The 26,151-nt window shown below is 42.6% G+C and overlaps 1 protein-coding gene and 1 long non-coding RNA gene across 5 annotated transcripts in view; both read left to right on the top strand.

Moving 5' to 3' along the window:
• Nucleotides 1-817: 817 nt before the first annotated feature.
• On the top strand, nt 818-10,122 carry LOC113833498. The gene is made up of 4 exons (XR_004771736.1): nt 818-1,341; nt 7,999-8,202; nt 9,190-9,395; nt 9,977-10,122. It is a non-coding gene; the product is annotated as an uncharacterized LOC113833498 (long non-coding RNA).
• A 4,318-nt stretch (nt 10,123-14,440) lies between these two features.
• The window catches only part of LOC100756805 (inorganic pyrophosphatase 2, mitochondrial), an 82,209-nt gene continuing 70,498 nt past the window's right edge, over nt 14,441-26,151 (top strand). The window contains exon 1 of one of the 4 annotated variants that reach the window (XM_027395745.1): nt 14,441-14,465. In XM_027395745.1, the coding sequence (XP_027251546.1) occupies nt 14,456-14,465 (10 nt within the window). In that variant the 5' untranslated portion in view covers nt 14,441-14,455. Of the gene's footprint in view, nt 14,466-17,441; nt 17,632-26,151 lie in introns of those variants that run through there. The other 3 variants (XM_027395743.2, XM_035450905.1, XM_027395744.2) reach the window with 3 other exon arrangements.

Raw genomic sequence — 26,151 nt, 5'->3', positions numbered from 1 at the left:
CTCTTCACCAGAGAAACTAGGAAACAAGAAAGACTCTAGGGGAAAAATGCATGGACCCCAGAGAATGGGAAGGGGCAGGAACTCCTGTGGTAATCAGGAGCATGAGGGTAGGGGAGAGGGAGCTGCCAGAATGAGAGGAGGAGAAGAGAAGGGGAGAACAGGAAATGGAGGAGCAGAAGTGTTGAGTTGGGGGAAGAATAGGTTCTACATTTTGATGTAAGTCTCTAATTTGGTTTTATTTTTCCTATGTGTGTATTGGGTCTGGATGCCGTTTAACAGAAAAAGGACTATACTTCCTTCCACTGGATCACTCTCTACCTTTGTTGAAAAGAAATTAGCCATGGACATGTCTCACATTGTTTTGGGGCCAGTTTTTCTGTTATAGTTTCACATTTTGAATAGACAAAAGTCTATATATTAATAGTGCATATTTATCTAAACTAATAAAATTTTAGCTCTTTATGGCCACAGTTTTATATAAATTTTCATGCATTTCAATTATTTTTTAACTTTTAATATATGTGTGGTAGTTTGAATGCAGTATTGTGGGTTCCTGAGGGATTTTCCTCCACTAAATGGAGACCTTAGAGACCTTATCTTGCTTTTCAAAAGCAAAACCAGCAAAACCAGCAACAAATACAGCACATGTTAATGCTCAGAGTCAGATGGCAAAATGTTCCTTTAACAGAGTCATTAGTACCAAATGTCTTGATAGACATCCAGTGTAGAAATAGAAACGTGACAGGAATCTTCTAGATTTGGACAAGCAATAGAAGTATATGGGAAGGAAATATTTATGTTTTTACAATGCACTCCTTTCCTCTTTTAATGGGCTGATTTAAGGAGCACCTAATTTAATTGATTCTTGACAGTAGGTTGGGGAGAATTCATGAGACTGTCTGAACACAAATTAGATTTTAAGCATTTCCATTGCTTGGGAACATTTTTCCATGTTACTCGATGTACTCCTTTAATAAAGCTCAGTACCTAAATCTGACAGAGTCAGAGACTTCTTGGACTTGTAAACTTTGCAGTAGTATTATGCACTTTCTTAGAAAAAGGTTCTGCAATTTTTATCAAATCTGAAGTGAGTCTGAAGCCCCCAAAGGACCACGCTGCCTATAATAATCTTGAAGCTACACTGTCTATGCTGGACTTATTTATAACATTAAAAATTATATCTCAAAAGATTTCCTGCATTTCTTGCTAAATTTTTTATCAAGGGTCTACTTTGTTACAGGTACAGCTTGAGGATTCAATGCATAAATGACTCTTTTTCTGGATGGAATTCTATATTGCCTCTCAAGAAAGTGGTGCTTCTGATGCGGGTGGAAGTTTCCTGTGAGCATTCTGATTGCCCGTAATTGGAAAAGAGGAGATGCCATACCAGCACACAGCACCCAGAGATTTCTGCAGTGAAACATGAGATAGTCCTTTATGGAGCAGACTGTTAGTCACTCCTGAGGACAGCATGCCAGAGACAGAATGAATAGGTCTGGTTTTCACATGCATTGGTACACTTAGCCCCTCCTACTTTCCAGTTCTGCAGAAGTCAGTGGGAGAGATGGCAGTCATGGCTTGCAGATTATAAGAACAAAATGAGTTGTGAAGGAGGCACCCATTGGTGTCTGCAATAGCAACGGACAGGAACACCATTCCATGTCCATCTTTTTTTCTCCTTCCTATAACAGACAAGTACAAACTTCCACACACAGAGTTGCTCTATCCTTGCTCAATTTGTCCCTGAAAAGACTTGGGCTCCAGAGAGAGTATCAATTATTCATTTTCTTCTCACTGGGACTTTTAACAGAAAAAATAATTAATTTATGTACATATATATATATGTATATATATATATATATATATATAAATTCGTGTGTGTGTGTGTGTGTGTGTGTGTGTGTGTGTGTGTGTGTGTGTGTATTTGTGTGTGTAGCACAAGTTCTAATAGGTCTTAATAATAAAAGCCTGGAGTCAGATAAAAGGGAAAACGTTGAAAGATCAGAGAGACATGCCACAGCCACACCTTCCCTCGATAACTTCCCAGCTGAAAAAAATGACTTGAGTTCCTGTCTCCTCCAGCCTTATCACTTCCTCTCTCCATCCAGCCATATCACTTCCTGTCTGTCTGTACAGACTTTCAGACCTCTATAGCTAACTAGTGGCTAGCTCTATCCTCTGATCTTCAGACAAGCTTTATTTGTTAGAGTATACACAAGATATCGCTACACTTATATATGTATGTGTGCGTGCATGCATGTATGGGTAGTGAGATATCAACCCCGCCCATACCTGTAGTAATGACCACTACATGTATGTATACTTTAGGTCTCTGGGGAGAAAGTGCTTAGCCAAAAATGGTTAAAGAGTAGAAGAGTTAGGACCATAATGAGAACTTCTCCACGAAGCGTAGGTCATCAAAGAAGAAGAGAGAGAAGGAAAGGAAATGAGGGATGAGTCCAGTGCTGATAGGGAAATAAATACATGACACTGACACCAAGTCCCAAAGCTCAGGAGTTCACTCTGGAATCAAGGGTGACTGTAGTCAGGTGACAAGGTTAGGATTCATTCTTGAGCAGTCGTGTGTGTGTGTGTGTGTGTGTGTGTGTGTGTGTGTGTCTGTGTGTGTGTCTGTGTGTGTGTCTGTGTGTGATTCCAGGTTCTCAGTGTGGCAGGTGACAAGAGCTGGAGCTGACTCTTCTGAACCTTCAGGGTGTTTTGAGTCAAAGAGAGTGGGGAGTGATTTGTTTGGGAAATGAGAAGTCACCATTGCAAGTGACAGGAGGACAGGTAAAGTTGAAGAGTAAAGTGTGTGTGTTGAGAGGATGAATAGAAATTCCAGAGCAAAGGCAAAATCTCCTGGCAGAAAGGTGAAGTTAGGGCTGATCCCAGAATTTTTTAAATTTAATTTAACTTTTATTTATTTGAGACAGGGTGTCCCTGAACTTGTAGAGGTTCTACCTGCCTGTGTCTCCCAAGCGCTGAGATGAAAGGTGTGCACCACCACATCTGACCCTGCTCCTAGGATTTTAATAACTGAAACCAAGGACTTGGATGCTTTTAAGACTTTCTCAGGTTTCTTCCTTCTGTGATGGGTGGAACATGGCTTCATGCAGTCCTGGACTCAAGTCTTTATTACTTCCATTACTGTTTTGAGATGACCAGGGAAGAAATGAGATTGGGCTCCTGTCTAGTCCTGTAGGGAGGGTATGACTTTAAATAGAGAAATTGATAGCACACAATCTTAACTACTTAAAACTTGCTAGAGGTTCTATAAACAAAGCAGCATCTATGGCAACTCTACATGCAGGAGAAAGCTCTACCCAACTCACAGTGTGAATTCCAGGGTGAGAAATTGGCTCTTGGGTCACCAGTGACCTGACCAGAGAATTAGCTTTTCTTTGCTCTCCTTGAAAGGGCAGCCAGAGTAACAAATGTTTTCCCAGGAGATGATGTGATGTAAAAGCTGTTTGTGCTTTGTAACACCCACTGCTGTCCTAAGAGATCAATGAGGCATGTATACAGTCTGGTAGCTTAAAGACTTTTTCATTACTCTCTACTTTGATGGTTGGGCATGTAGGAGTGTTGTTGGAGTTTCTTGTCCTGCCAGATCCTTCTGCCCTTTCAGCTCCAAATAAGCACACAGAGACATATATTAATTATAAACTGTTGGCCGCAGGGTGATGTGGTAGACTTTGGGGAGCCCATTTTGAGGGCCTTACCCTGCCTGGGGAGAGGAGTGGAGGTGGGAAGGCTAGGGGCAGGTGGGATGTTGGCGGGGAGGGGAGGGAGAGGGAGAAGGGATTGACATGTGAAGTAAGCTTGTTCCTAATTTGAACTAATAAAAGAATAAAAAAAATTGAGATGGGAAAGAAAAAAATAAAAATAAACTGTTGGCCAATGGCTTGGGCTTCTTATTGGCTAGCTCTGTCTTAATTATTAACCCATTTCTATTAATCTAAGATTTTCCATGTGGTCTTTCCATGTGGAGAAAGTCCAGACCTGTTTCTCCTTTGGCAGCTACATGGCGTCCCTCTGGGTCTTCCTCTACCTACCTTTCCCAGAATTCTCCTCCTCTCCTAGTCCTGCCTATCTTCCTGCCTCTATTGGCCAAACAGTGTTTTATTCATCAACCAACAAGAGAAACATATATACAGAAAGACATACCCCATCATAGGATCTTATAAATTAATTTTTTCTCTATATTTCTTGTGTACCACTCTTCATGAGAAGGTAAGAGAACAACTTGCCAGAGTTCATTCTTTCCTTCAGCCATATTGGTTTCAGAGACCAAACTCAGGGTATCACATTTGGCAGCAACTGATGTTACCCACTGAGCCATCTCACTGGCTACACCCCACAAAAAGGAACTTTTCCTTTCCATTTAAATAGTTATATATTTAAGATATATAATTTACCTTATGAGGTGGAGACATGGAGATGTTGGTGTTATTTAGTGTAACACTGCTGTTAATTTCACTCATTGCATGATAAAAGGGCTTAAGACTACAAAAGAGATTTTGATCAGGAGTTCTCAGAAAACCAGAAGTTCCAAGGTTTTACTGATTTGTCCAAAATATGTGTTGCCAAGAAATTCTGCTGGTGGGTTTCATAATACTTGGGTTCAAAGTGAGTGTCAGTAGATTATGCTATTAGACTGCTCTGCCATCCTGGGTTTATGAATTAGTCATATGGTTAAATGATGATTAGATAATGTGTTCCGTATCATTATAATAAATGCTATAGCACTTTGCACATTTACCACAAATTAGTTGCTGTGCTTTATAGCATGCACATATGCTGGCCATCTACTATGCACTACAACATTATGATTCCCTTTTGTGGTGTGGTACCCCTTTCCAGTAAGATCTACTGTGATACCACCACCACCACCACCAACAACAACAACAAAAACACCACCACCACCACCACCACCAACAACAACAACAACAACAACAACACCAACAGCAACACCACCACCACCACCACCACCACCACCAACAACAACAACAACAACAACAACACTACCACCACCACCACCACCAACAACAACAACAACAACAACACCATGTGCTGCTCCTTTTTCAGACCATTGGACGCGACTGGTTCAAGAGAAGTTGCTCAACACAAACAGATAATTCCAGTCCGTCACTGAAAACTGAGATTGTAGTTGGAAAGAATATGATGAAAGCAAGGACAAAATGTCAACATTGGGAGCCATGAGAAACTTAGGTTCTGCCTCACTGAGGAAGTTGCTGAAGAAGAATCACTGACACTTTAAGAGAAATCAGTTTATAAGACAGATCTGGAGAAAGGTTCAGAAATGGTTCAGCTGGTAAACTGCTGGCCACATGGCGTGGGGGCAAGTTCACATTCCCAGCACCATACAAAAGCCAGGTACTGTGGTGTTAACTTGTAAACTAGCTCTGGGAGTGGTGGCAGAGGTAGATGCAGCCCTGGAGCTCATTGACAACCTAGACTAGCTGAATCAATGAGCATCAGATTCAATGAGAGATGTGGTCTCAAAAATTAAAGTGAAGAGCTATCAAAGAAGACATTCAATATCAACCTCTGTCCTACACACACAGACACACACAGACACACAGACACACAGACACACAGACACACAGACACAGACACAGACACACACACACACACACACACACACACACACACACACACTCACTCATGCACACACACACACAGAGACACACACATGCATACACTCAGAGGCACACCTGCACATAAACACACACATATAAACAAGTACATACACAGGCAAACATGTGCACACACATATAAACAAATACATACACAGGCACACATGAACACACAGAGACATCTGCACACACATGCATATACACATACACATATGCACACATATAAACATACACACACACACACACACAAAAGAAGAAGAGGAAAAAAGACCTGGAGTTATTTAATGAGCTGAGTTTCAAATATTTTTACTAAGTGGCAGTGTCTTCATAGTTCACTTTTTAAATATTGTCCTCAGTTATATCAGATTGTGTTTTCAACTAATTTCTGGTTTTGCTTAGGTTAGTTTGCTTTGCATTTCTGTTGCTTGTAGCAAAAGCATTCTTACTAACTTTGTGGACTACCTTTGCTAATTTCTTCCAAGGCTTCCATGGTATTCCCTTTTTACAAGTAAAGACACTAAATGAATTTGAGTGAACACAAGGTAGGTGTTACACACCAGCTAAATCTAGTCACACTCTCCAAGGTACAAATTCACTGATGGATAAATTATGACTGTAAGAAGTCTGATCTTTCAAGGGATAAATGACAGTTTCCATGTACTAATACAGAGTATTCTTTGCTTATCTTTAGTAGACATATGTTTTCAATTTTTTATTTTTGCTATTTTAGTTTAAGAATATTTTGCCTGCACATCTGTCTGTGCCACATGTGTGTCTGGTGAATGCAGTGGATATATGTGTTTTTTTAAAAGATGTTTAGTGTGTTAGTTAATCATTACTGAAAACCAAATCACCCCCAAATCCAACCACAATAACAATATTATTTCATAAGCAAGTGCAGGTTAGCTGAGCATTTGCACTTCTAGGTGGGGTTTAGTTGGGGTAGACATGTATGTCACCCACTAATTCCTTGGATCAGTATTGAAAGCCCACTCTTCCCATGAAGATGAGAATGCTACAGAGCCCAACCCCAAGTGTGCCAGCTTACCTTACACTTCCCCTTGTGGTACCGTCTACTCATGTCCTTTTGTCTACGTCACATTGCTGAACTCATTGTTGAGTTACAGCCAAACATGCTGTCATTTCGAACCTCAAAGATACATGGGAGAGGTCAATGAGACTCGAGGAGTGAAAACCTTGTTGGTTGATGCAATCTTCAATACATTTATGGATTTTCTTCAACACAGTGTCCTGGTTAACTTGCTTTGGCATAGAATGTCAAAAGGCTGGCCTGCAGGATTCAAGCTCAAGATTTGCAGCTGTCGTTAGGTGGTGGCTGAAGTTGGCAGAGCAGAGCAGAAATCGGTAGGGACTTGCTACCTTGGCCTTACAGTGTGGTATTTCCATGTGGCTGAGCGTGGGCACCCTCAAAAAATGGAAGCCTTACAAGCCCAGAATATGCACTGCTTACATTAAGAGCAAGGTTTCACACAACTTGCCATATAAAAGTTCCAGGGCCAGGTTGGGATATTCTCTGAGTGGTTGGTCAGGGCTGTTCCAGGTACCCCCAAAACAAATACAGGCTATGGCCATTGTTCTTGGTTTCCCACAAGAACTTGATAGTAAGACTCCTATTGTTGGTTCGGTTAGTGGCACACCCTTTTCACCCCAGCACTCAGGAGGCAGAGGCAGGTGGATCTCTGAGAGTTCAAGGCCAGCTTGATCTTCATAGTTAGTCCTAGAAAAACCAGGGCTACCTGGAGTGACCCTATTGCTTGCTGAAGACACCACACACAATGGTGACAGGGCGTGGAGAAACGTCAAGCTGGAACTGACCAGGAAGCTTCCTCCCACTGCTGTTCTTATACTAGAAGGTGCTGTGCGTGATGCTGGAGGAGGTAGAAAATCACCATCAGCCCTCCTCAGCTATGAACCAACACGGTGAGATACGCCCATGGGTACAGTAGTAGCATAAATGCTTTGGGGGTAACTATCTTAGTTTGCTTTCTATTTCTGTGCTAAAACACCGTGAGCAAAAGCAAATTGGGAAGGAATGGGCTTATTTTTGCTTACTGCTCTCAGGTCATCACTGAGGGAAGTTGGAGCAGAAACTCGAGCCAGGAATTTGTAGGCAAGAACTGAAGCAGAAGCCATGGAGGAGTGCTTCCTAGTGGCTCACTCCATGGCTTGTTCAGGGTACTTTTAGGTCTACCTTCCCAGGGTTGGTACCACTCACAGTAGACTGAGTCCTCCTTCCTCAATAATTAATGAAGAAAAGGCACTACACACTTGCCTTCAGGCAACCTGATGAAGATGTTTTTTTTTTTTTTTTTTTCAGTTGAGGCTCCTCTTCCCAGATGACTCTAGCTTGTGCTCTGACCCCTAACTGAGGAATTAGGTGTGAAAAAAGTCAACCAGGACAGTAACCAGTCACTTTCTGATTGGATTTAAGGCCCTCTCCCTAGGAGGAAGCACTGCAAATCTGGCCAAGAACCCATGGTTGGAGAAGTCACACACCGCAGGGGTGAGAATCTATCTACACGTGAGTAGAATCTACTACTATTATTCTCATAAATAAACACACTATCAAACTGCCCTTTGAATTCATGTCTCTCTCCCCATAGACTATTGCAACTCTCGGACTCCATCAGAGAAGTCTCTTTGTGCAATCCATGGTAGTTAGTGGTGGTTAATGCAAAAGTTCACAGCTGGTCAAAGTGCAAATGCATGGCCATGGAGTGCTCAGCCACAAATAGGGCATCTGTATCACACACCCTCTCCAAGGCTCAGGGGACCATTGTGGAAGGAGTGGTGGAAAGACTAAGAGCCACAGGTTGGGGAGGAAGAAAGGAAAGACCGGACCAAAGCATGCATGAACTCATGGCTGTTGTGTTTGCCTGCATATGTCAAGGCAGCCAACCTTCCAACACAAGAGTAGGACGGAGTTCATGTGCCCCAACCCCTAACTGAGAAGCTATGAACAACTCATGGCTTTTGCGGGGAGGAGATAGGTCAGCTATGCTCCAGTGGATGACCCCATACCTAGGGGTTAACAGGTCTCACAAGATGGAGTTGATGAGTTATGTTTTTAAGGATACTAAAATGGGGAGGGGAGGTTATAGAGGCAGTGGTTGACCTGGGAGGAGTTAGGAAACATATTGGGATGAATATGATAAACATATATTGTATGTATAAGTTGGGCAGTGGTGGTGCACACCTTTAATTCCAGCACTCGGGAGGCAGAGGCAGGCAGATCTCTGTGAGTCTGAGGCCAGCCTGATCTCCAAGAGCAAGTTCCAGGACCATCTAGGGTTACACTCAGAGAAACCCTGTCTCAAAAAACTACATATATACATGTGTGTGTGTGTGTGTGTATTATAAAATACAAATAAAATCTGTGTGTATATTGTAATAAAGATAAAAACATATGTATATTTATGTAAAATTCTCAACACAAATAATATTAAAAGAAAAATCTTTAAAGTTTTAAGAGTGAGTGTTGTAGTTCACAAAGCACATCTCCTCTTAGCACTCCTACAACTTGACTTGTGCCACTGCAATCAAGTTCCAGGCTGTTCAAGGGGAGGAGAGTGACGTTTCCCTTCCTGATGCAGCACACCTAGCTCCTGAGACACATTGGATGAGAAATACTGGTGCCATTTCTGCATATGGGGATATATCGTCAGCTACAGGCAATATGAGGGAGCAGAAAATTAGGCCTGTTTCGTGATCAAGGTAACTTCTGACATAGTATCTGATCTGTCAATATTAGCTCCTAGTAAGCATCACATAAATGTATATTAAATGAACAATCAGTGACTTCAGGCTTCAGTTTCTTCCTTTGTAATAAACTAACAACACATGAAGAATAAATCAGTTGAGAAGCTTTAAATTTCTTTGAAAACTTGAAATTGCGAGCATCTATGCACTTTTTAAAAAAAAATATTTTTATTTTTCAGTGTGTGTGCCTATAAGTGAAGTGCCTATGGGAGCCAAGAGTGGTCCCTGGAGTCCCTGGAACTGGAGCTCCAGGCCGTTGTGTGCTGCCTGACATGGGTGCTGGGAACTGAAATCCATTCTCAGAAACTTTTGTTGTAACTGATAACCTAGCCTGGAAGACAATTCCAGGAAAAGACTATTACAGAGGGGAGACTTTTGGTCCCACTGGACCGGTTTCTCTCTGCCCCAGGGTCCCCGCAGCAATCAGTGTTACCCCTAATGCTCACTGACAGTCAATCAAAGCTGGTTTGGGATCTGTGTTGCTGTTAAACACCCCACCCCTGCCAAATCTGCATTCTTCATTCTTCTTTCCTCAGGTGTTGTTTACAAGCATGCTCCCTTGGAAGCAATCCTGTCTCAGCATCATCTTCTCCCTGGAAAATCCAAGCTGAGGCAATACATATTTATTGTCACAATTTTTTTCAGCAGGAACTACTTCTCAGATGAATATTTTGCTTTTGGACCTTTGTTTCTTCTCTCTCCCATGGCTGCCTTTCAATTGGCTGTCTCCTGGAGTGTCATGTCTCTACAAAAGCCTCCATTCTTAGTCCAAAGTGGGTCTCACAGCTATTCTGTCACAGCTCCTGTACTTTCCACAGTGACACTTATTTCAGTTTTATAGCTATAGGCTGAAGTGGTTATTTGTTTAATGCTGCAATCATCAGACTTTATCTGTGGGCAGTATTGCAGTATTTCTTCTTTTTCTGTATATGGACCTTTATGTTGGTTCAAAATCATGGCTATTATGAACCTTGCTAAAGTTGTAAACTTAGGAGCACAGGTGCCTCTTCAACAAACTGATTTCAGTTCCTTCAGATTCATGCCCAGAATTAGGCTGCTACTGCTTCTTCTTCTTCTTCTTCTTCTTCTTCTTCTTCTTCTTCTTCTTCTTCTTCTTCTTCTTCTTCTTCTTCTTCTTCTCCTCCTCCTCCTCCTCCTCCTCCTCCTCCAACTCCTCCTCCTTCCTCCTTCTTCTCCTTTTCCTTCTCCTCCTCTTCCTCCTCCTTCTCCTTCTTCTCCTCCCCCTCTTCCTCCTTCTTCTCCTTTTCCTCCTCGCTCTTCCTCCTTCTTCTCCTCCTTCTCCTCCTCTTCCTCCTCCTTCTCCTCCTCCTCCTCCTCCTCCTCCTCTCCTCCTCCTCCTCGCCCCTCCTCGCCCTCCTCCTCTCTCTCCTCCTCCTCCTCCTCCCCTCCTCGCCCTCCTCCTCCTCCTCCTCGCCCTCCTCCTCCTCCTCCTCGCCCTCCTCCTCCTCCCTCCTCCTCGCCCTCCTCCTCCTCCTCCTCTTCCTCCTCCTCCTCCTCCTCGCCTCCTCTCCTCCTCGCTCCTCCTCCCCTCCCTCTCCTCCTCCTCCTCCCCTCCTCTCCCTCGCTCCTCCTCCTCCCCCCTCCTCCTTCCTCCTCCTCCTCCTCCTCCTCTCCTCCTCCTCTCCTCCTCGCCCTCCTCCTCTCCTCCTCCTCCTCCCTCCGCTCCTCCTCCCTCCTCCTCCTCCCTCTCCTCCTCCTCCTTCTCGCCCTCCTCCTCCTCCTCCTCGCCCTCCTCCTCCTCCTCCTCTCCCTCCTCCTCCTCTCCTCCTCGCCCTCCTCCTCTTCTTCCTCTTACTTTTCCATTGTTTTAAATACCATTCCTGTCTTACTGCTGACCATTAGTATTTTTTTAAATAAATGTTAGTCAAATGAATGAAGGAGGCTTGAATAGAGGATAGGGAAAAGCAAATGAAAATTACCGGTTTTTTTTGTTTGTTTGTTTTTAATCAGCTATTTCATTTTCGCCTTCTCATCACAAAAGTCAACAATTGAAATTCTTAAGCCATACTAAACCATTTCAGGTATGGAGGGTGAGATTCTTTTGGAGGTTAGCATGAGGTTTGATATAAATCCACAATTTCTGATAATGGATTACATAAAATTTATTTGACAGAAGTGCCTTTAGAATCCAGAGTTATTTTAGAACCCAATCCAATTTGAAACCCAATCTTTCATGTACTTAGAATATGTATAAGAAAGGAAAAAATAGAAGTTCTATAGTTAAATCATTTAAAAAACTAAGTTAATTACCATTGCTCCAGGCCTAAGGGGAAAAATCTACAAAGTGGGCAGAAAAGATGGGCTGTCTTATTAGATTTTGTTCAGGACCTATTATTACCAATTACTGGCTCAACCCTTGAATTGGATTAGAGTATCACTATGGTTTCTATATTTATAATATTATAAGGAATTTATAATGTGACATTGGGGCTGAAATTTCTCATGCTTAGTTTAGCCTAAAAGCAGTCATAATACTTAATCAAGGAAAACTTTGTTTTCCTCATGCCACTTAACAATATGTACTTAGCTCGTATGTGACTCTTGTATGATGGATAAATGTTATTATGGCCAATTTAGTGAGGAGCCAGAAAGGCTGAGTGCCTAATACCAAGTCCCTTCTGCAAATCACTGGGATTTGCATAAAAGTAACTTGTAACTTGTCTGTCCTCTTCAGTTTTTAAGAGGTGAATGAGCCTCCAGACACAGGCTTGTTTTTACCTAGAAAAAATCACTCCAGCAAGAATTTCAAAGTGTTAACACCTGCTTTTCTTTCCCCAGACAGGGAGAATTAAACTAATCTCTCATCCTTCAACCTGTTCCCATTTGCTGGATCAGTCTGTTTCTTGGGCCAACTGTTGCAGGAAAGTTAGATCAAAATCTTTTTTTTGCATAAGGAAAAAATTTATAAAAGATAATCAAAGGACAAATCATTTGATCTTTCAGCATGACACTTTTTAGGAAACCAAAGCATTAATAGGGTTGCTTTTTATTTTGTATTCTTTTCATCTTTAATTATTCTCTACTGAGCTGTTGACCACTCTTATCAAAGTATTTTGGATGTATAGGAGGAGGAGTCTATGCCCCATTCCAGTTGTTGGTGTTTACAATTCTAAGGGGCTGGACAGTAAACTTAGATTTAAAAAATATTTCATATTTATTTTTATTCGCTTTTATAAAGAAGTAGCATTTACAAAAGGGACACAACAAAGTCTACTGTAGTATTTGTGAATCCTATGAGTTAGTCTAGGCTGCAATACTATCTACATCATCTATATCTATATCCGTATCTATATCCATATCTATATCTATATATAGAGAAGTAGACATATATAGATATAGATAGACTGGTAGTCAAGAAAGCCAATCTGAGTTGCAAACAAGTATGTCATAAGCAGGTTATCTGACAGTATAGTGACAGAAGCTATTAGTTAGGAGGCAAAAGAATGGTGTGTAGCAGGAATAATAAAAATCCAAAAGGAGATATTGGGGTCAAACTGAAGAGCAGAAAAGCAAAGCAGCAGTTCTCACATCTACCAATGCTCAGACCAAAGGGGTTGATCCTGTCCTCAGAGTGACTGCAGATTGCAATGCTCTCCACCAAACCTCAAACTCCCTGAGACTGCACTGATATTTTTCTCTAGTGCTGGGATTATAGGTGTGTTTTCCCAAGTGCTGGAATCAATGGCATGAGCTCTGTTTCTCTTTTAGACTGATTCAGTCTCATGTAGGTAGCCCAAGGTGGCCTTGAACTCACAGAAATCCATCTGTCTGTGTCTCCCCAGTGCTAAGATGAAAGGTTTGGCCACTACTGCCTACCCTCTATGGCTTAGTGTATGTGTGGCTAACTAGTGGCTTACCTCTGCATTCTGATCTTCAGGCAAGCTTTATTTGTTAGATTAGAAACCAAATACCACTACAATGGTAATTACTAAAGGATAATGCAAGACATAGCAACTAGCAATGGAAAAAGAATGAAACATTCTAAATTTAAATTACTATATTTGCCTATATTTGCTAGTGCTAATACCAGGAGTGGGGTGCTGAGGCCAGCCTACACTACATAGTGAGGACCTGTTTGAAGCAGCAGCAGAAAAAGGAAGATGAGAAAAGGTAGGAAGAGAAGAATAGAAAAATTATTCTACATTTTTGAGATATGTCTTTTACTATCATTGTTTAGTTGTGTGGCCTTCTTTAAAATAAGCCCTTAAGAGCAGTTTTATGTTCACAGAACAATTGAGATTTTGGTTGTATATAGATGTAGATGGATCTTTCTTTGGGTTTCCAGCTCACAAATAATGACGGGGAAACTTATTAAGAAAGCTTGGCCTTTGCTTAGGTTTGTTCCTAACTAGCTAAATTAACCCTTTTATATTAATCTACATTTTGCCTCAATGGCTTTTTTTCCCTCTCTTCCATCTTGTACCTCCTGTTTCCTCTCTGTGTCCTCGGGTGTCTCTCCTGCACCTAGATTCAGTCCCAATACCTTTCTCTCTGTCTGCAAGTCCCACCTAACCTCTTCCTGCCTAGCCACTGGCTATCCAGCTCTTTATTAAACCAATCAGAAGGTGCTCAGCTCTTTATTAAACCAATCAGAAGGTGCTCAGCTCTTTATTAAATCAATCAGAAGGTGCCTTGGCAAAGATACATCATCACAATGTACAAGAAGATTATTTCACAACAATTAGACACATTTCTTGGTCGTGTGGGGGAAAATATGTGACAAAAGCAACTTTAGGAGGGCAGGACTCTTGTTTTTTGTGTTTTGGCTCACTGGTTGAGGGTACAATCTGTCATGGTGAGCAAGACATGGCGTCAATAGTGGGAGGCATCTGGTCATCTTGTGTCTGGTGTCAGCAAGCAGAGGGAGAAGAATGCTAATGCTCAACTCACTTTCTTCTTTGTCTTTTTTATTCAGCTCAAGACTCCCGCCCATCCACATTCAGGTTAGGTTTTTCCCTCTCCAGTTAAACCTCTCTGCAAACAGCCTCACAGTCATGATTAGAGGTGAGTCTTTTAGGTGATCCAAAATCTAGTTAAGCTGACAGTGCAGACAGATAATCACAAATCCATTCTGTCAACATGTCAGCCAAACATAACTTTGAAATCATGATATGCCACCTTTATCCCAGAAAACTCTCATTTTCACTTTATAAGGGAAACACAACTTATCATATTTTGTATAGTACCCAAAGTTCCAGTAGTGTTCAAAGTCTAAGCACAAAATATCTGCTGGAGCTAGGTCAATCTCTTATGAGACCATGTGAAAAATTAGTTATGTAAGACCCTCGGAAAGCTGAGGCTTCCAGAATCTTAGCCCAGGACCTCGGCCACCCCAATCACAGAATGGAGGCGAAAGCTTGATGCAAATTGCATGAGGCTTTATTGTAGTTTAACGAGCTAACCCCATGTTAGCTCGGGTCTTTGACCCACCCACCATGGCGGATGGCTAGCAAAGACAGTTATGGCAAGCACGTGTTCGGCTGTTATGGCTGCCAAAAGGGGAGCTAGTCCCTTCAGTTACATACTTCTAATATACCGTAGTACAAAGTCTGATAGAGAGAAATGTGGGGGACCGAATATCTCTGTTATGGAATATTTTGGGTCCCAGGCTCTGGCTGCCATAAATAGTGGTGGCCACTCAGGTAGAAGAACCTCATGGACTAAGGCTGAGACATGCTGGGTCACGACAGAGAAATAAGTTCATAGCTAGGAATGATGGGACCACAACAAGACCTAAACCCAGTAAGGTAATCATTTGTGATTCTGCAGCTCCTGATCTGGCATCTGGAGCTCATGATAGCATCATCTGGGCCTTGTGTGGGGTGGTGGGTACCCTGCCAACTCAGCTCTACAGCCTAAAGCACAGATGGCCTCTTACTTGGACCACCTTCACTTCCTTTTAGTTGGAAAACCAATAGCATCTGCTTCACATATACTGTAGGAAATGAAAGCTACTTATCCGAAAATCTGAAAACCTTGAAAATTGACTTTGATGTTAACAGCCTGGTGATTTTGTTTATTCAAGTGTCTTATTCAGAGTCCTGCACTTTCCATGTTACAGTTGTCTCCTAATCTTGGCTATCTGCTGGACACATCTTGGAAGAGGTGAGACTGTCTCAAAAGACAAAAACCAACCATCCAAACCCTACTAGTTTTGTATTTTGTTTGTAAATTCTGGAAATGTGTTCAAGAGCTTTTGTACATTTGTCTTTGTCCTCCATCCTGTCAAATCCTAGAGTTCAGAATTAATATTCATACTTGCTACATGATAATCTCCAGGGAGGAGATTCAATGGTAGGCCCTAAATGTCTACATTTGAAATGGGCAAGTATTTTTTTTTATCTTTAGAGTTTTTCTTTTTCTTTTCTCCATTTTTTGAACTTAAATTAGAAACAAGCTTGTTTTACATGCCAATCCCAGTTCCCTCTCCCTCCTCTCCTCCCCTACCACGCACTAACACCCTACCTATTCCATACCAATTTTGCTCCCCAGGGACGGTGAGGTCTTGCATGGGGGGGTCTTCAGAGTGTCATATTCTTTGGGATAGGACCTAGGCCCACCCCTGTGAGTCTAGGCTGAGGGAGTATTCCTCTATGTGGAAGGGGCTCCCAAAGTCCATTCCTATGCTAGGGATAAGTACTGATTTACTACAAGAGGCCCCATAGATTTCCGAGGGAAACGGGCAAGTATTATAAGTAAACATCTTCAGAAATTTGTATTATAAAGTTATACAGTAAGCCAACCTTGTTTTCATACCATATATCATATATTTAATTTTGATACACAAGTATTTCAGTAAACTATAGAAAATAAAAGATCAAAATTTACGTGTTTCACAAACAAGCCAATGCTTTTAATGCCACAAAGAAATAAGTATGTCTCCAAATCACATTCTTGGGGAGGTTGATGTTAATTTCAAGAATGTAGACCATTAAACAGCACAAAGCCTTTTTTCAGTAGGATTTGTCTTGCTCAAATAGACAATCTTTGAGCTTTAACTGAAAATTTAGCTTTCTTTTTTATACACAAGCAACAAAATTATATAAATCAATGAGATACATGCACAAAGGAAATGCTTCCCTTCCTTTTTAGGGACAATTGTTTAGTGATAAAAGTTGTTTAGGACATTTCGGCTTAAATTGACACATTACAAAGCCACCAGTGTTGTAAAAACTATTTTAGGGTCTACAGGTTGAGCAGGGTCTAAGTGGCTGGTGATATCTCTAAGAAAGTTCTTTCTGGGACCTGAGTAAAACTTGTTTTAATTCTGTTGCAATTTAGTGGCAGAAAGAACCCTCGTGCCCAGTTGGTGAGGACAAGAACCCTGCTCACAGTTGAGTAGAAACTGGTAGGGTTCTTGTAGACCTTTGCAATGAGGGTCCTCCCCACCCCCCAAAAAATGGTTCACAGAGAAGGAAAATGACATTTGTGTCCCTGTCACTTGTTCCTTTTGCAGTACCATAGCTCCAGCTGTTAGCTGAATAAACAGGTGTGATGTTTGCAGTTGCTGTGAAGTTCGAAGTTACCTCTACTTGGGTTAAATATTAAAGGGCCTCGTGCAGGAGGTGGCTCTTGAGTGAGTTAAAGATTTTGGCTAAGTCTGTGTCAAAGGTCTTCAGAAGGAGGTTCAATCATGTGTTATAGTCTTGTGTGTGTGTGTGTGTGTGTGTGTGTGTGTGTGTGTGTGTGTGTGTGTGTGTGTGTCCTCTCGTGTCCTGGTTTGGACAGTCTTTGAGCAGTTTCTAGAGCCGTGCAGCCCATTCAACATCAAAGCAATGAAAGCTTGATCCTAGCTATCGACAGTGTGTGAGTGGCTGACGGGTGATGAATTCTTAGGGTGAGGCTCTCAGGGCGCACATGGACAATAGAGCGCGCCGGTTGGCAGGCTGGCAGTACCAGGGAGTCAGAAGAGGGTGGGACTGGACGTCAATCGGGAAGCAGTGCCGGCTCCCAGCGGCAGGGGGCGCCGTGGCGCGGCCGCGCCGGCCCCGGTTCCGACCCGGCGCCGATCGGTTCCGTCCGTCCGCCATGCGCGCGCTGTTGCCGTTGCTGAGCGTCGGCCGAGGGTGGCGCGTGGGGGCCGCCGCCCGCGCTCCGCGTCGCGTCATGTCCCTGTACCGCACGGAGGAGCGCGGCCGTCCCCACTCGGAGGACTACCGCCTGTTCTTCAGTAAGTGGCTCGCCGAGCTCCGTCCGGGCCGGCCCGAGGAGCAGCCGCGCCGTCGTGCCCTGCCCGGCAGGGTCCGCAGCCCGCGGGGACGGGGACGGGGACGGGGACAAGGACGGGGACGGGGACAAGGACGGGGACGGGGCTCGGCACGCAGCGGGGACACGCAGGGCGGCGCGGGGCCAACCGCCCTGCGCAGCGACCGCAGGCCGCCCGCAGCGCGCGCTCCACCCGTTGACCTCCCGCGCCGCGCTCCCGGGAGCGGCTGAGCCCATCCCCCTCTGCACGGTCGCAGAACTTTGGGGACCGGGGCTTCGCTCGTAAACCGACTTTGCACGCGAGCTGGCTGCGAGCGCGCGAGCGCAGGCGTATTTGGAGGGAGGAAGTGGGAGGGGACTGGGAGCCAGGCGCTGGGATAGGCTTGCGTACAAATGCCCTAATGAAACCTGTTACTTTGTAGCGTCACTTTGAAAAAACAACAACAATAAACCGAGTTTACAGCGAAAAGTTTGCACCCCGAGTGCCAGCCACAAGCAGGAGACTGGACTGGCGTTCTATCAAGATGGTGGCACCGCCTCTTGCAGTGCACTTTGAATTAGCCGAGAGGGAGGTGTCTGGGGCTACCCTGAGCTGACCACCAAAGTCAGAAGCTCCTGGCTACTCCCCTTTTCTTTTCGTTGTGTAGTGTTTTTCTTTTTTTAAGCACTAACATGAAATGGCCACGAAGGTAGAGTTGCTTTCATGCCCCGTTGACTTCAGAGCCCTGAGGAGAGCCTTAAGCCATGTAAAGTCTTGTGCACACCTGTTAGGAGGTTCTACCCTGAAGGGGTGGAGTTAGAATCTTGGGAATCCGTAGTTTTTTCTGTGAGACCCCATCCTGAGCTAATTTCTTAACTTGCTAAGCTATATATATATATATATATATATATATATATATATATATATATGTATTTTTTTTTTTTCACCTTGTAAGACAGGACTGTAGAAATTGCTATGTGTGTGCAAAGTAGTCACTGGGCTTACAGTGTAACTTGTAATCATTAATAACTGTGCTTTGTTTATAGTTACCTTCCTGGAGCTTGAGGTTGAGGACTGTTTTATGATAAAGGAGCAAAGCTAACTTAAACTCTTGTTATTTGTTTTCTTTTGATTTTTGAGTCAGCGCCTGCCTCTGCCTCCTGGATTTGTCAAATGAAGGGGCCTCTTCATTTGACAAACCCGCCTAGTTGTAATGCATCTGGTACTAAACAGTTTCTTCAAGATTAGTTTCTGTGCTACAGTTTTTCCGTCCTGTTTTGTTTAGGCAGGATTGATTAGATCTTTTTAAAAAGGGGGCTGTACACACAGTGGGAGCCTGGGTAAGACACCAGTCTCAAAAGCAGCAACAAGAGTAATAATAATAATTAAAAAAAAAAAAACCCAAGGAGGTAATGAAGTAGACTCATTTCTGAATGGATTGTGTCCCCAAAGTTACAATGTAACAGTTACTGGCAATGTTCTCTCTAGAGATACTGTTACCTAATGGCAGGTAAGCTTCCTAAGCAGAAAAACTTTTATGTATAATAGGTGAAAATGTTCTAGGTTTTCAGCAAGTACCGTCAGAAACACACACATTAGTCATTCTACAATGTCAGAGTTAATTTAATAACAGTAAATTTAGAAGCTACAAGTAATCTGTTTCCCTTGATTGCTGGCCCAGGCAGACACAGGTTCTCTGTGCACAGGTACATGCACACGAATGTGGAGACCCTCTGGTCTTAAAGTGTTCTCTGGGTGCTGTCTGCTGTAGATTTTGGGACAGTCTCCGTGGTCTGGAGGTAGGTAAGACTGGATGGCTGGTGAACCACAGAGACAGGTCTCTGCCTGCCCCCCCACCCCCCCAGCCCTGGGATAGTAAACATGCACTACCGAGCCTATTTTTTGTTTTTGTTTTTGTTTTTGTTTTTGTTTTTGTTTTATTTAACATGGGTTCTGGGGAGTGAACTCAGATCCTTCATGCTTGCACAGCCAAGTGCTTTGCCAACTTAGCTAGCTCCCCAGTTCAAACAGGCTCTTATACCAGTCTTAGTTACTCTTGACTCTGAGATGACACATTATATACCATTCGGTAAGTACATCTGTATGTATGGGTTACAGAATGACTGCTAAAGAGTTACGAGGTTGTAGCTCTTCGAGGAGTTCCAAATGCCTTACTGAAAGGCGAAAACAGGTGGCTACAGAAGCACAGAGCATCTCTGTAGTTGTTTGTTTCAGGTGCCGGGAAATCAGATAAGCCAGAGGTTTGAATCAGGTCAGAGTTGAGCTGAACTTCAACATAAAGTCGAGTTGGCCATGTGAAGTGTGGGGAGTGTGGAAGCTGAGGCGCAGAATCAGGTCAGTCAAAGGAGTAGGCCACAAGAATTCTGGAGCTCTGTCTCCTGGTCCATGGACCCAGGTGATGATTAGGTGACAGGTCAGTGGTAGTAATAACCCTTCAGTGTTAAGTGGCCTTGATGAGGAGATGGGATAGAGAAATAGGATAGGCAGTTTAGTGTAGAGGACTCTTAGCTAGAAGTGTAAATGCCCTTGGTTCAGATGCCAGGAGTGCCATATGGGAGCGCAGGGCCCTTGTCTCTTCTAACTTCTGCCCTGGGAGGAATGCATGAAGGTGTGATTGAAAGTCCAGTCTAGACAGTGAGCCCTTCTGGATCTCTTGATTTTCATGGTGAAAATGAGTTCTTTCTATTCTCTAGTCTCTACCCGTCTTCTAAATCACTTTAGAGTCTACTGGGGGCGGGAGATGTTAGAGCAGTGTTGGGAACCATTGAGGGTGGATGTAAAAGCTCTATTGAGGCTTAGTAAGGTAAAGCAATTTTGTCCTGGCCAAAAAAATGTACCTTTGGCCCTGGGTGGAGACAAGACATCCCCATGTGCTCACTGTCTCCTTCCTGAAGAGTTAATCCATCTGGACCTGTCAATCACCTTGCAAAGAGTGGCCCTGGGGGAAGCTGATAGACCTGTTGCTAAGGAGATGGGAGGAATAATTATCCCTTTCATATATAATAAGGAAAATGTAGTTATCCTTCCGGGAACCCCACCCTCAGCATAGATGCTTGCAGAGCTCCCTAGCATAGCGGAGCTTGCCCACTTTTCTGAGTTACTTAGTTACTTCTAAAGCTTAAACATGACTTTCCTGATTCTCCAGGCTTTCTCATTCTTTCCCGGAAGCAACCCATGCCCCTGTCACCATGTGGCTGCTTACAAATGTGGCTTTCTTTCTTTCTTCTTTACAGTCTTCTTCCAGGTAGCTCCCACGATTCACAGCCTGAGCCCTCTTGATTTCCAATAAAATTGCTATCACACTTCAAGTCTGTTTCTAAATTCTTTTTTTAGTAAGATTAGGAAACCCAAAGAGGAAATCCTCATTTGTGCAGTAATATATTGGGACTCCCCACAGTTTCTGGGAACATGCTTTTCTTTATGGCGTCCATTTATCTGTTTTGTTTGATAAATTCTTGGGCCTGGCTTTTCTGATAGTCTTTTGTTGCATTTATGAGAGAGAGAGAGAGAGAGAGAGAGAGAGAGAGAGAGAGAGAGAGAGAGAGAGAGAACACAAATGCACATGCCTGCTCCATGTGGGAGTTGGTTCTCTCCCTCTAACGTGTGGGTCTTGGAGATCAAATGCAGGTTGTTGAATTTGGCAGCAAGTATCTTTAGGCACTGAGCTATCTCACCAGAGCTTGATAAGATTTTAATGTGCCATGTGTGCTCATTTTGTCCCAATGTACTTGGATAATTTGATAGACTATCATTGTGTGGACTCCTAGGGGTAACATTTCTTTATCTATATCCTTTATTGATTGATTGATTGATTGATTTGTCTGTGCTGGTGGTGCTATCCAGGGGGTGTTATTTACATGTTTGCCAAGGTGCAGAGTCCTCCTGTCTCTGCATTTGTGCTCAAAATGGAGTAAATTCTGCTTGTAAAATGGGGTTTCTCAGGCGGAGGCATGGCCGCCTGAAAAACTACTGTATTAATGACGTATGGTGAGATCTACCCTGCACCAGGGCACACTCTAGTCTCAGCTACTGTTATAATGGGATATAGTGGGATCTGCCCTGGACCAGGGCACACTCTGGTCCCAGTGCAGTAGGAGACAACAAAACAGTGCTGAGTAGTGGAGAGGGCACGCATGGTACAGGATGTAGTCATGCACCCTGCCCTCAAAATAATGTAACTAACTGTGACGAATGGAAAAACAGAGAGAAGCTGTTCAAGAGTCTGGAGTCTGCAGCACAGCGGGCTGATGACCAGTTTGGGAATGGGAAGGCCTGGATCTTCATCTTGGTCCTCTTGGCATGTGCTGTGGGGCAGGCGATGGCAGTGTTTCTTCTGGGGAGGGCTCTGCCCTGGAAGGAGGCAGCTGACCCTGTGCTAGTCCTCGAGGTCCTTCATGCATTAGTATTCCTTCAGGAGTGCATTAACAATAGAAAGTCTCCTAATCCACGTTGTGAAAGGTCTGTGATGGCATATCTCCAAGGCTAGACGGTAACTTTTTTAAAGCGTCAAATGTACTTAAGATTATTCTGGAACTCTGATGCCATAAGTAAAACTGATTTTTATCCAGTTGAGTAAATAAAGCAGAACTGAAGAAGGAAAAGCAAACAAAAGAATCCTGGTAAAAGCAAGTGCTATCCGTGGCAGGTTCAAATGATGCTGCTCTTTGGAAAAGTTGAGTTAAACAGTTCCTGAACCTACCACCAGATGGCATCAGTGGCCCAGGGCTTGTTCTACTTGCTAAAAGGGGTGGATGAAATGATGGGACTCTACTTGAGGGTTTGAGGGTAGGTTGAGGAAGGGGACATGAAGAACATGCTGCTTTTTGCAGACAGTCACAATAACTGAAGGAGAGTTTGAAGGGATGGGTAACACAAGGCGGAAATGCTAACTTTTGGTTATATTTGATATTACAGTAATTCATTGTACTATCTAAACGGCATGGTCCCAACCTGGATTTATGCAGCATTAGGCGCATATGAGCAGTTCAGGCATGTTGTCTTTCAACAGAGGAGAGCTAGGAGTTAGGGGCTGAAAATCGTCCCTCAGCGTTATTACAGTGGGAACGCTGTATTTGAAACATAGCCCAAGTCCTCTGAGCACTGCTTTCAAAGTGTCCCGTAAGTTTGAGTATGTTGTGTCTTCATTTCCATTAATTTCTTTTTATTTCTTCTTTGACCCATGAATGGTGCAATTGCACATTTTCAATTTCCAGGATTTCGTAGGGTTTCTGCCATTTGTGTTATTGTTGAGTTCTAACTTTTAAACATGATAAACTGATAAGTTACAGGGGGTTATTCCATTTTTTTTTTTTTTTTTTTTTTTTGTATTTGGTGAGTTTTGTCTTGTTGCCAAGTATGTGGTCAATTTTAGGGAAGTTTCCATGTGGCGCTGAGAAGAAGGTATATTCTTTTGTGTTTGAATGTAATGTTCTACAAATGTCTGTCAAACCCAATTGGGTCATAACTTCTGTTAGTTCCTTTGTTTCTTTGTTAAGTTTCTGTCTTGTGGTCCTATCTAGTGGTGAGAGTGGGGTGTTGAAGTCTCCCAGTATAAGTGTGTGAGGATTTATGTGTGATTTGAGTCTTAGTAATGTTTCTTTTATGATTGTGGATGACTTTGTGTTTGGGGCATAGATGTTCAGAACTGAGACTTCATCCTGATGGATTTCTCCTGTGATGAATATGAAACGACCTCCTTCATCTCTTTTGATTGATTTTAGTTTAAAATCTAGTTTGTTAGATATTAGGATAGCTACACCACCTTGTTTCTTGGGTCCATTTGATTGAAAAATCTTTTCCCAACCCTTCACTCTGAGGTGCCGTCTGTCTTTGAATTTGAGGTGTGTTTTCCTGTATGCAGCAGAGGATGGATTCTGTCTTCTTATCCAGTCTATTAGCCAGTGTCTTTTTTATAGTCGAGTTAAGACCGTTAATATTGAGGGATATTAATGACCATTGATTGTTAATTCTTGTTTGTTTTGCGTTTGTTTATGGTGGTGGTATTGTGTGTGGATTTACCCCCCTTTTCCTTTTCCTTTTGGGTTTTGGTAAAGTAGGATTATCTATTGCCTATGTTTTTGTGAGTGTAGTTAACTTCCTTAGGTTGGAGTTTTCCTTCCAGTATTTTCTGTAGGTCTGGATTAGTGGACGTGTATTGTTTAAATCTGGTTTTGTCATGGAATATCTTGTTTTTTTCATCTATAGTGATTGAAAGCTTTGCTGGATATAGTAGTCTGGGCTGGCATCCATGGTCTCTCAGTGTTGTATGTAAATCAAAATATCCAGGACCTTCTGGCTTTCAGAGTTTCCATGGAGAAGTCAGGTGTAACTCTGATAGGTCTACTTCTATATGTTACTTGGCCTTTTTCCTTTGCTGCTCTTACTGTTTTTTCTTTATTCTGTATGTTTGGTGGCGAGGGAACCTTTTTTTTTTGTGGTCTACTCTATTTGGTGTTCTGTAAGCTTCTTGTACTTTCATTGGTATGTCTTGCTTTATGTTGGGAAAGTTTTCTTCTATGATTTTGTTGAATATGTTTTCTGCACCTTTGTGGTGCATTTCTTCACCTTCTTCTATACCTATTACTATTAGTTTTGGCCTTTTCATGATGTCCCATATTTCCTGGATATTTTGTATTAGGGATTTGTTGGACTTAATGTTTTCTTTGGTCAATAAATCCATTTCTCCTAGTGTATCTTCAATGCCTGAGATTCTCTCTTCCATCTCTTGTATTCTGTTGGTTATGCTTTCATCTGTTGTTCCTGATCATTTACCCCAGGTTTTCTAATTCCAGCATTCCCTCAGACTGTGTGTGTGTTCTCTTTATTTTAGCTTTCAAGCCTTGAAATGTTTGAATTGTTTCTTCATTTGTTTGGTTGTTTTTCTTGGCTTTCCTTCCTTTAAGAGATTTATTTGTTTATTTCTTGCAGTTTTTGGTTTGTGTTTTCCTCCATTTCTTGAATTTTTTGTTTGTTTTTTTTTCTTCCTTTTCTTTAAGGAATTTTCTCATTTCCTCTTTGAGGGTCTCTATCATTTTCATAAAGTTGTTTTTAAGGTCGTTCTCTTCTGCTTCATCTGTGTTAGGATGTTCAGGTCTTGCTGGTGTAGAGTCCCTAGACTCTGGTGGCATTACACTGGTTTTTCTGTTGTTGAATGTGTTCTTATATTGTCATCTTCTCATCCCTTCTTCCAGTGGGTCCAAGTAGGGTCTCTTCCTCTTTGGTGGGTACGGGTCCAAGGTTCTTTTCCGGTGGTTGCACGGAGGTTCAGTACTCGGATGGCTCTCATGCTGGGTGCAGACGGATCTGAGACACTCCCTGTCCTGGTAGTTGAAGGTGGGACTAGGGCCTCGATGTCAGCAGACTCTGGATGGGTTGATCCAGTGGGGGAAGTTGACCTATCTGAAGTCCCCAGGCTAGGAGATCCCAAAGAGGGCAAGTGGAATTCGGGGCTGTAAAATGGGCCCAAGTTCACCGTGCTTCAGTAAATCTTTTAACATGGCCTTAGAAATCTTACCATTTCATAAGCAGCAAGTTTCAGTTCAGAAGTTCAGTCCATTATAATCACAGTGGGGAGCATGGTGCCATGCAGGCAGATGTGGTACTGGAGAAGTAGCTGAGAATCCTACATCTTGCAGGCAACAGCTTAATTATAAATATTTAAGAACTAATAAATAATTTTGCAAAGTGGCTGGATGCAAAATTAACATAAAAAATAAGTAGCCTTCCTCTTTACCAGTAACAGACATCCGAACAATAAATTAGAGAAACAATTCTATTCACACACACACACACACACACACACACACACACACACACACACACACACACACACACCTGGAAACAAACCAAGGAAACAAAAGACCTTTGCCATGAAAATTTTAGGGCTTTGAAGAAAGAAGCTGAGCCACAAGAAGATGGAATGACATCCCATGCTCATGGATCAGCAGAAAAAAAAAAAAAAAAAAAGAAGAAGATCATGAAAATAACCACCTGCCAAAAGCAATCTACAGATTAATCCCAATCGATATTCCAGTGTTATTCTCCACCAGACATAGAAAAAAAATCCAAAAATTTATGGGAAAACACAAAGATCCCGAATTGAAGCAGTTGAAACAATACTGAATAAAAGCAATATTGTGAGTGGTTTCACTGTACCTGACTTCAAATTTTACTATAGAGCCATAGTATTAGGGACACATTCTTTCTGTTAAATTCCATGGAGGGTGACAGTAATGGAATGAGTATAAGATTGAATATTTGAAAATTTCAGTTCTCAGATTTCTAGTGGCTGTAGCCGTGTAGCCTTGCATTAGCTGTGAAATGATAAAGAACCAACTTTCTTACGTAGGATTTCAGGTGCAACACTGCCTGTCTGGTCCCTTTGATATTGCCGGTGGTTTTTGGTGGTGTTGGTAACTTGAAAGAGACTTATTTTAGATTTTAAATTTTTCTTAAAGGATAGGGGAAAACCCATACGTTCCATAA

Source organism: Cricetulus griseus, assembly GCF_003668045.3.
Source record: "Cricetulus griseus strain 17A/GY chromosome 1 unlocalized genomic scaffold, alternate assembly CriGri-PICRH-1.0 chr1_0, whole genome shotgun sequence".
NCBI lineage: Eukaryota > Metazoa > Chordata > Mammalia > Rodentia > Cricetidae > Cricetulus > Cricetulus griseus.
The sequence above is the reverse complement of the archived record's forward strand: the minus strand, read 5'-3'. Positions and strand labels throughout refer to the sequence as shown.